Raw genomic sequence first — 11,113 nt, 5'->3', positions numbered from 1 at the left:
TACTCCTTCGCAGGTCTGTTAAATGTTAAAATCTCCCATTTTCAAAGCTTTTGGCATTTAGTATCTAAAAAAAAAAAAGAAAAGAAGGCATTTCTGATGTTGAAAAAGACAAACTGGCAGAAGTTGTAATGCAGCTGAAATGCAAAACGATAGGTAGATAAAAACAAAGCGGCTCGTCAAAGCTTTAACTGCAAATTCCAACAGCCTGGCTCTTGTTTTGAACCCAACAACTTTTTCATCTTCGTCTCACACTTGCATGTGTTTGACAGACACGCAGTAACTGATGAGGCATTTCATGACAGGATTTATTAGTCTGCAGCAAGCGTGACTGTCATGTCTCAGTGCCTTGATTCACTCTGCTGTTGTGTGGAACTCCAGGCAGAGCAGAACTAATGAGGAACAGTCTCGGGCTCACCGGCTGGCTGCCTGTCACCCCTCTGGGCGCTCCGCGAAAATGGTGACATCATACTACAATGCCTTTCTAGATTGTTAACAGTCGGTGAAGACAGCGGTGGGGGTTTTCAATGATGAAGGCAATGTCAGAATGAGGTTTCCCCTCGTGCTGCAGGAGTGAGGCCTGAAACCCAGATATTAGTTAGCATTTTAGCACTTCTGGCTCTTCTCGTCCTGCAGTCTAGTGGTTCACACAAGCTCAAGATATTTTCATGTTTTATTCTATGACATAAAATACTGTCATGACAAAAAAGGTTGCGAAGTCACTAAATGAAACGACAGAGGTTGTCATCATATCGAACACTAAAACCGATTTACTCACCAGTCCACCTTAACAGCCTCGTTGTGTTTATACTTGTGCTTTTTGCAAACTAATACTAACTTTGTAAAAGGAAAGTCATGTGACTGCTGTTCAGTTCTTATTAAGCTTTTTACTTCTGGCGATTGTATTTAGGCTTCAAAATCATAAAAGTGATCTTCATTTCTGAAGATTATCCTGCTGATCAAAACATGTGAGTATCATAAACTTTTGTTTGTCGCAGAGCAATTTTTCTGCAGTAATCCAAAACCCAACGTCACAATCCCACTGGCTTTTTGAACCAGTGTGATGCTAACCATGTGAAATCTTTGACTGCCAATTCAAAACAATGGTCCACACTTTGAGACCAACTATCAGTGCCAGTTTAGAGCTTTGTCAACCAATTCTGAGAGTGTTAGGAATTTAGGACTAGACCAGACAGATTTATCTAATATCAACAATGTAATGAACCTGCACAGTGAAAGGGGCCATTAGACTTTACAGTTGAAAACCACCAAACAAAACTCTTGCTAACGTAGATGAAGAGTGAAACTTAGAGATGACTCACACTGCTGTGATTTCTATGTCAGGGCTTACGGCAAAAAGTTATGTGAATGAACTAACCAACAAACACAAAGAGCTTTGATGTGACAGAGGCGCGCTTCCCCTGAGAGGAAGTGATGATGATCACTAAATTATGAGGAACATATTAGTGTTTTTAGTGTTTACACAGTTTCCTTAAAGCATTTCCTGAGGCAAGCTAGAGGAAAGGATTAGGAGGTAATGACTGATCGCTTTATGTCTTATAATTGAACTCTGAAACAGCCATTTCTCTGTAAACAGTGCCAACAAAACCAGTTAATACATTCATGATATGGAGACAAATACCACACGACTGACTTACTCAAAACCACTTTCTCAAATGAAAAGTGAATATTTTGTCAAGTCCATGTTTCCTGAAAAAAATGTAGACAAAGAGAAAAAGAGCTCTTTGAACTCCCAGCCCCATGTAGCAAAGACAACACGACAGTCACATAGTTAGAGGAAAGGAAAGCCACATCCATTCAAAGCTCAGACAAACACACGGATGCCTCTGCCCCCACGGTGCCAGCTTTCCTAAACATATCCAACATGCTGTCACTCATCCCTGCACAAAAGCAGCTTCAGCCTAGTACACACAAACAATAGTACATAAAGAAGACAGATCATGCAGAGGCACACTGGAAAGGAAGAATCACAAAATCCCTGTGACAAATGCTGGAGCCTGCACTCAGCGCTGTGTCTGTTCCTGAGAGGGATAAAGATGCTTCCTACTGCCTGAATTTATGTTTCTTTTAAGACTGCCGGTATCCTGTAAAGGTTGACTGAGCGTGAAAAAGATGATCCACTTTTGAAATTCCTTTACATTTCTCAAAGGAGCACACAGTATATTAAACACCTGGGAGCCACGCAGTCTTTTATGTTTGGCTATTGTGCAGCTGCACAGAAGCAACTCTGCAGCTGCAAACTTGTTTTAGTTTCCTCTGTCTTTTGTGGAAGCGTTTCCCTTTGCCAATCAAAAACTGACCTTGCAAAGCAGTTTTAAAAGGGAAGTGAAAACATGACCCCAGAGCAAAACTAAGAAGTGTCCAGTGACAATTCACCACCATGTGATGATTCTATTCTTTTTGTGGATTGCATAGTGTTATGTCCTGTCTGAGGGGTGAACGAGGCACAACACGAGATTAACCCCATCTTCTCCAAGTCCAAAGCAGCCACCAAAACACTGTGCTGGTAGTTACCAACTGTTGCATTTATTTACAATGTGTTTTTCCAAACAAAAGTGAGATTCTAGCCTCAGGGTGGACACAGAGAATAACACACCAAGGTAACCTATCCGAATATAAACAAAACTCAAGCACTATAACTAACCTCCACTTACTAACAAATAGAGGAGAAAATTGGGATCAAAGGAAAATGGCAGTCCACCCCGACCAACTCTCTCTCAGGTACAAAAGAAACAATAAGAATGAAAGTTACTGGGAAGCAAAACAATAGTGTGGCTGGTTGGGACAGGAAGGAGAGGAGCATTCCCGTCGCAGCACGGCCGCACCATCTTATAATTGACGAATCATCCCACAAGGAGCCAATCAGCTGCAGGATCCACTGTAGTCCACCAATCACCTCCTCATCCTTTTGAACATCGATATGTAAATGCATACTCACACTCAATCACACGTCGTGAGAAAAGAACAACAAAAAAAAAAAAAAAAAACTGAACTGAAAAAACAATATGGCTGCAGTCGTAACAGGTAGGAATAACTGTTTTAAGCATTCTGGTGTGAATTGTGGTTTCTATCAAGTTTTTTAGAAATGCAAACCAAGTGTCTCGCTTGAGGGCATATCTGCAGCGGATGTGAAAAAATAAAATTTCTTATTCACCGTTACCAACGTCAGTAATCCAGTTCATCCAGTTCCACATGTTGAGTTTACAGCAAAGATGGTGGATGGTGTCTTTGAAGTTGTTTCAAACCATTCCAGCTAATAAAGATAAAATTTCTCCAACCTCGGTCAATGTGCCATGTTTAAGTTTTCAACCATATTTTTTAGGCATTTGAGGTTTTTTTTTTTTTTTTATCAAAGCTGACTTCATGAACTGGTTAAAAGGAAACAGACACAACTCAGCAGTTTGAGCAGAAAACTTTAGAGACATTCATTATGAATGTATGAGTACTAAGACGTATTACAAGACACATGGATGATATGTTGGTATATAAAACCATGCCGGTAACCAGCAGGAAAATGTTTTTAAAAAATGCTGTCGAGCAGCTGGGAAAGAAGACAGGAAGGAAGGAAATGAGTAATGAAAGAAAGGAAATCCTCCCTGGCAGGTTAGTAAATTGATGGATGAAGGATGAAGACGCATTATTATTTCTACATCTCTTTGATTATCTGCTACTATTTCTGTTCCTGTATGTTTGATTACCTCATCAGTCTGTCATTAGGATACAGTAAAAGGGGCCAAAAAATGCCACCTGGGGAAATCACATCCCAGGATATACTACTTCTAAACCTTAGATGTTTGTTAAATGGATACAAGGACACAGGCTCGTTACTGATAAGGCAGAGGCTTATATATATAAAATATATTAAATAGCAGGGACTGGAATTGCCAAAAAGGAAAATTATTGAGGGCAAATGAAAATCACAACAAACATAAGGAATAAAACAATTTTATTAAATGTATAGATTAGGTGTGGTGCAAGATCTTAAAAGTTACGAGACATTTACTGAGGCTAAAATACTCAATAATCAGTCCAACATAAACTTTTTAAAATAAATTTCATTTTCTTCCTTTTTATTTTCTTTCTTTGCTTCTCTGTGTCTCTCAGTCTCTGTCAAGCTCACAAATGCTTGTACATGCATATACAGAAATACAGAAATACACACACGCGCACACACACACACACACACACACACACACACACACACACACACACACACACACACACACACACACTTCTTATCATTAGACGCAATCTGAACTGCTGTGTGCAGTACCTCACTCAATTAGGTCAGCACCATTTCCTCCGGTGTGACCTGTATTTCTCCCGACCCGTATATCACACTGCTGGGGGAAATGACTCAGGCTAACAGACCATATTATACTGTCGCCTGCTGTTTCAGGAGAAATAAATGACCAAGAAAGGGCAGGAAGACTGGGGCAATAACGGAGGAAGTAAAAGGGGTTTGGGTTTGTCTGTAGTTTACCATTACAAAAAAAATATGGCATCTGTGGCCACTTTTTCCACACTCTACATCACCATGGCTGCTTTTGCTCTGACAGCCATGGTGGAATCTAACTCCTGACCCAAGCAGATTGTCTCCTGTCTGGAGCATGATTATATTTACTGCCATGATTCAAGTTGGTGTTTACATGCACACCAAAAGTCCCTTCTTCATGTGGTTCCATAAATGATCTTATAGTAGATTGGTGCATGCAGACTTAAAAATAATAACCATGTTTGAACAATTTGTTAAGATTTTATAATGAGAACCATGGTCAAGATTTCCAATTCATCAGGTACTGTGCTGCATTCACTTTGAGAATCAGGCTTTTAAGCAAAGTATTCTAACCGACTTGGCATCACGAGAGATGCAATTCTGTGGTTAAAGTTTAAAACATAACAAAACCACACAAAGTGGGCTGTTGTATTTTTTTTCTCTCTCTCTTGTTTTTAAGTCTTTTGCATCTGTGCTTTTCCAGCTCTGCAACATGTTAAAAAGTCAACCATGAAAAAAAGGCCAACTGTAAGTTTTGCTACTGCTACATAAAGAACGTTAGCATTAACAGCTGTTTACTTACCAGTCTAGAGGAAACATTGCGAGTTCAGCATCAAACTAAATTCCTTTACTTACCAAGAGCCGTCTCCAGCGGTGGAAAGCAACGCCAGTGTTAACTCTCTAACTCTCTCTAGTCTCCATCAAGTCTTTTCCTCTGCTGAAGTTAGCATGCTAACCAGCTAGCCCCGGCCTGTCTCGCCACTCTCCGATAGCAACTCACTTTAGCATCTAATCCCCCCCTGAAGATGTAGCGCTGCTCAGAAGACGTATTATAACCTCTTGACTTGACAGTCAGGACCACCCGCTCCCAAACTGATTGATAGGTTAATGGAATCACTCTGCCTTTCATCTTATGGTCATTTCTGATATTTTGGAGGTAAGAAATAGTTACAACGTTGGTTCTAACAAACACCTTATGACTGAAATACTTGCATTTATCATTTGTTTTTGCTTTAACTCCGATTTTGTCACATTTTTAATAAGAAAATAAAATGAACTACAGTTATTGTGTAACTCAAAGAACTCTTTTTTTAGTTCTTTTGTCTGGTTATTAGCCTATCACAACATCATACACCTCATGCCAATTCCTGGTAACCCTGGAAATATTTATCCAACTATGACCATTGCCTCTTTACTTCCAGGACTGTTTTACATTAAATATTCATCTACTTATTTAAAATTCACAAAATGGGTTTCAAATTTTCCTAAACAGCAGTAAGAAATCTGACTGTTTCACCCTGCAGCCTGTGTAGTTATGTCTGACTGTGAACTGCACTGATGGAGTGACACGATACTGTGATTTCCACAGAGACAGCACCACCTACTGACAGCTAGGAGTCACTGTGAGGCTAAATCTAGTCAGGTCACAGCTGAGTAATATCTGAGGTGAGACTACAGTATGTGATACATTATACTTACTGCTGACAGAAGTCTCTGTGTGTGTGTGTGTGTGTGTGTGTGTGTGTGTGTGTACAAGATATCATTGCAGCCGTGTGACTGTTGTATCAAATTAAAGCTTGAGAAATGGGTCAGACTGGAAACTATTTACAAACACTGGAGTCGAAATTAAAAGGCAAAGGTGAAATCTCTGTCTTATGTGTGTCAAGGTCGGTGTGCTGTGAACTTTTATTATATTTTTAATTAGTATATGATTTTTATACATATTTTCAATTTGCATTTCAAAAACAAAATTTTTAGACATAACTTTTTTTTTTATTTTCTTTTTTTACAAAAAATATTTGTATCTTCTTGAAATTGAATTAAAGGGATTCTGTATGTTTCCAAATGACAGATTCAGCTTTTTTGTTTGTTTGTTTGTTTGTTTACTACTGTTTTTATCAACATAAACAAGTATCCAGAAATCCATTCTGAAATCGGATTAAATGAATGAAAGCAAAGAGCTTCAGCTCCCTTTTTAAATGCATCTTTGTGCCAACTAGGAAACATTTTTGGGTATAATTTTGTGAGGAAAAAAATACAACCAATTAATGTATAATGTTTCTCACAAGCATTTATTTTTAATGAGCGAATTATACCGATACTGATACTTGACACAAAATACTGTCAAGAGATAATCCTGCAGAAAAGTGATTTATTGCATGAAATGTCTTATTTATAAACCATAAGTTCACTGACAATTTACACCCTGTTATGCAGACTGCGGTATTACTAATAGTTTTCCATTAAGTAATCATAACTGGAAAAGCCCTGTCTAAAGTAATATGTAAAGTTGAGTGAAACAGAGGTATGAAATCACTTGCTCTTGGACTGAAACTGTAATAGCTAATGTTTTATGATAATAAAATCAATTTAATTTGGCCATTTCAGTGCGGAAAGTTATATTAAAAAGAAAGAAGAACCAGGATCTAATATTTTCTCTCTTTTTGTTTTGTTCTTATCAGCTTTTCTGAGGATCTTTGAACTTTCCTCTGAGACTTTCCACTGTGAGCCAGACTTATATGGGATGACAGAGTCTCACTGCTTTATTTAGAGACCTGGCAACCCTGAGGCTGTTGAGGAAAATCACATCCTCCACTGCCTTATACGATCAGTGAGCAACACCGACACTCTCCACTATGAGTTTTATTGAAAAGAGAAATATCCTAGAAATGGTTACTGTAATTTTTTAAAATGGCTTCCAAATGCAGCCACCAGTCCTGCTATCGCTGTTCCCTGCCACAAAGTACACTCAGACCAGACAACAGTTGCCTAGAAACAAATGAAAACAAATGTAATTTCCGGTCAAGTGAGTCCAGACCCAAACTGCAGGATTCCAGGCAACATGTCACCTGCTTCCTTGTCGACAAGTCTCACGTTTCTATTTACAACTCTCTTCAGGGGAATTTTGATGTAGAGAACTTGGAGTCTTAATCCTTTTTGTCTTTTTCTTGAACTGGTTTTGTGGATTTATTAATGCTGGTGAGGAATAAGAGTTTCTTGATTCTTAATTTCTTTGTAAGAAAACTAAACTAATATGTTAAAAACAAACAATTATTCACTTCTGACTGACACTACACTTGAACTACCATAGTACTGTTCTTAAACAATACACTCATTGCACATACACCAGAGTAAAGCCCCTGCAAAGTGTAGTGAATTTGCTTCGTCATGAAACAATGAGTGATAATGTTACGCGTATTTTATCTGAGGAGAAAGGTAAAACTCGGACTTTGTCTACTGTTACAGCTGCTGGACTGTGTTGGGAAACATAATCTTGCAGACCAGTTCAACTGTCAACTCCACGTTAACTACAGACCCCGTCACTGTCCACTATATCATCTGTCTCCCTGCAGCAGCATGGCCAAAGGAAAGAAAGGCAAAAAGTCTACCGGGAAGACAATCACCTTGAAAATGGCTCAGAACTACATGGGGCTGACGCTGGACGGTAAACGGCGTCTGGACCTCAGTTTCAAGGAGTTCGCCACGGTGCCTAAGTGCATCCAGAAGCTGTGGGAGATCGATGAACTGGACCTGAGCAGGAACCTGATCAGAAAGATTCCAGATTTTATTGATAAATTCATCAACATGAGTGTTTTGGATCTGCACAGTAACTACGTGAGTATGACGAGAAGCTGAAGAAAAGACGCTTCAAAAGGCAACTTTGATTCCATCACTTTGTCACTGAATAACACTTGACCCCAAATACTGTCAAAACTGTGACTTATTCTATTAAAAACTAAACCAGGGTTTTACTTAAAGAGACAGTGCAGCGAATTTTACACATAAAGGTCAGTTTATTACTTACTAACCGGGTCTGTTGTTTAAAATCTTCTGAGGCTCTGAAGGAGCTTCGTCAAGTCTAAGTAAATAACCTATATGATGTCATCGGTGTCCCCTCGACTTGGGCCTGGGAGACTTGAAATTTAAAACCAAAAGCCTCCATTGCCCACTGAGATTGTGAGTCTGGAAGACATGAGTGTTTACATGGCAAAGAAGGTGTTAAGTTGCATTGTGGGAGGTGTCGACACTCTACACTCCCGATTAAAAGTCAGTATCTCTGTGACACTGCTGTATCAATTGTAATTACAAATATGCAATACTAAATTGCTGTAGTCAAAATAACTATTTATTTAATAAATTTAATATTTTTTAGTTTTTGGATTAGTTTGTGGATATTTGATGAATGCGTTTAGAAAGATGTGCCACAGAAAAAGAAGATAAACTGAAATAATGAAGGCTTGAAAACTAGATTTTAAATCTAAGCTCCTCTTTAAGACATGGCCTTAAAATGATCTAATAATAATAATAAATATAATATATAAAATAATAGCAATTTCTGTATAAATCTGCACATTAAAATACATTAAAACAAAAGAGCATGAAGAGAAAAAAAGAGAATAAAAGAGAAAGAAATCCAGGAAATGGTTTTGTTGTTCACTACAGAATGTGTCCCTGTGTATCGTAGCTGGAGGCGCTCCCTGTGACTATCGTCCATCTCCAGAACCTGCTGGTTTTGAACCTGTGCAACAACCGTCTGACAAGCGTTCCCAGCGAGCTGGGCCTGCTGAAGAAACTCCACACACTGAATCTGGGTCTCAACCTGTTGGAGGATCTCCCGTCCTCCATCGGAGCCTTGAAGGAGCTCCGCCACATCGGCCTCTCGGACAACCGATTCACCCGCGTCCCCCCCTGCCTCTCGAGGATGAATAAACTGGAGAAGGTCAACCTGGACAGGAACCCCATCCTCACCGAGCTGACACCCAGCCACGGGTTAATAATGACAACAGAGAGGCTTTACCTGGTCACAGAGAGCTGCCTGTGTGACACCTGTCTGAATATGTGTCAAACTGAGAGGAGGAAGATGGATGATGTGGTGAAAAGCAAAATAACTTGAGCTTAGAAGACAGGGAAATGTATTGTTAAAAACACATTCATACAAGGCATATATGAAATTTAAAATGATTTATTTCTCCTTTTATTTTACCTCCCTGTAAACTCAAACACTCGGGATGATTTCATATTGTGCTGTTCCCACGAACTGAGCTTTAACTTACACTACAGCGCCATCTGCTGTTTTAACACTGACAGTAAGGATCAACGACAAATCTTAAGGAGTACAACATGCAGAGTGCTATATGTGTTATTATGAACTGCTGAGGAACAACTGAGGAGTCTGGATGCTTGTCACATTTTCTTCTCAAGTTATTCAAAAATAAAGTTTTGTGTTAAAAGACATTAGCTGAACATCCAGTGGGCCACTTTGATCAGAGAACCCTAGCTAAGCCCTCACTTCACTAATGGTTTATTCTACACAACAAACCATACAAGAAAAAAATGCCAATAATTCAAATTTAATGCAAAATTCAAACACAATTAACAAAGGGAAATGTAATAAACTTAAATACAACGTTTTATGTTCCCCCGATGAGAAATGAGAGGATGAGGGGAAGTGGCAAAACAAAAGGTTTTCCAGCAAGAAAGAAAGATCAGCTGACAGAACCATGTGCAAGAAAAACAAGGAATTTTATGAACAAACCACAAAACACAACTACATGTGCTGGTTTGTAAACAGACTAAACAACCAGGTTTTTACTAATGAAACAAATACCTTTAAAAGGTCAGTGGGAGAACAAAAAGAACAGGTAGGTTAGATCAATCAACACCCTCCTTCCCGCCCACAGCTCATACGCTGCCATGCACCGACCCACTGCCCCGCCCCCCGACTGGGCTCCCTCTCTCCACCTTCATGGGCTACGACTGTTGATCAGTGGGTGGAATCACCCCGTTTAACTTATTACCAGCTCAAGATCAATCCTTTCTCACTCTGCTGTCATCTGCCTTCCTGCGTCCACGAAAAAAAAAAAAAAACAGTCAATACAATCTGAAAACAGAATAACCTCAGAGGTCCGTGTCGTTCGGTTTTTACCACTGAGCTGAGCTGAAGAGTGCTGAGTGGACTGGATTAAGATCTCAGTAGATAGACTCATTAAGAGGCGAGCTGCCTGGTATTGACTCGGCCGCACTGTGAGACTGAGCAGAGACACAGTAAAACATGAAGGACAGCGAGCAGAGGCCTGGAGTAAGTAGCAGTACGCTCCCTCTTAAAAAAAAACAAAACAAACCTATAGAGTTTAGATTATGATGGATGTGACAAGTCGACCACGCTGCCGAAAATAAGATGTTACAGAACTTGCTGTACCCACTTTTATATTTATAGCAGTGCAGCATCAATTGAATGGACTTTTCTGGTTTGTCTGTCACAGTTGAAAAATCTTTACACCACATTAATGCAGCTTCATGAATATTTCTGTGTTACCAAGTTTCAGGTTTAAAATCTAATATTTATGCATCTATTATCTTGACAGCACAAATTAAATAACCTGTACACCTTATATGTGTATTATTCATTTATTTTTCATGGTGCTTTTTCTGTTGTTAACCACCGCTTGGTTTATTATGTGATCTTTATTTAAATAGCTCCTGCAGCTAGCTGGAGGTCGGTCACAGCTGAGCAGTCTAATGCTCCTTGCCTAGCGCTCCCTTACAGACGGACACCGTCAGAGCTATTGAAAATCAATTCACACACATGCACGCACATAT

General features: G+C 39.3%; 1 protein-coding gene across 1 annotated transcript; it reads left to right on the top strand.

Annotated features, from left to right (window-relative positions):
* Nucleotides 1-7,771: 7,771 nt before the first annotated feature.
* On the top strand, nucleotides 7,772-9,857 carry lrrc18b (leucine rich repeat containing 18b). The gene is made up of 2 exons (XM_023395499.2): nucleotides 7,772-8,128; nucleotides 8,979-9,857. The coding sequence occupies exons 1-2, from the start codon at nucleotides 7,871-7,873 to the stop codon at nucleotides 9,405-9,407; spliced, it is 687 nt and encodes a 228-aa protein (XP_023251267.2). The 5' UTR covers nucleotides 7,772-7,870; the 3' UTR covers nucleotides 9,408-9,857.
* Nucleotides 9,858-11,113: the final 1,256 nt, after the last annotated feature.

This window comes from Seriola lalandi, unplaced genomic scaffold (assembly GCF_002814215.2).
Source record: "Seriola lalandi dorsalis isolate HSWRI2012SDOR001 ecotype SW California unplaced genomic scaffold, Sedor1 jcf7180002054965, whole genome shotgun sequence".
In the NCBI taxonomy this organism is placed as follows: domain Eukaryota; kingdom Metazoa; phylum Chordata; class Actinopteri; order Carangiformes; family Carangidae; genus Seriola; species Seriola lalandi.
This window is presented reverse-complemented; position numbering and strand designations above follow the sequence as displayed.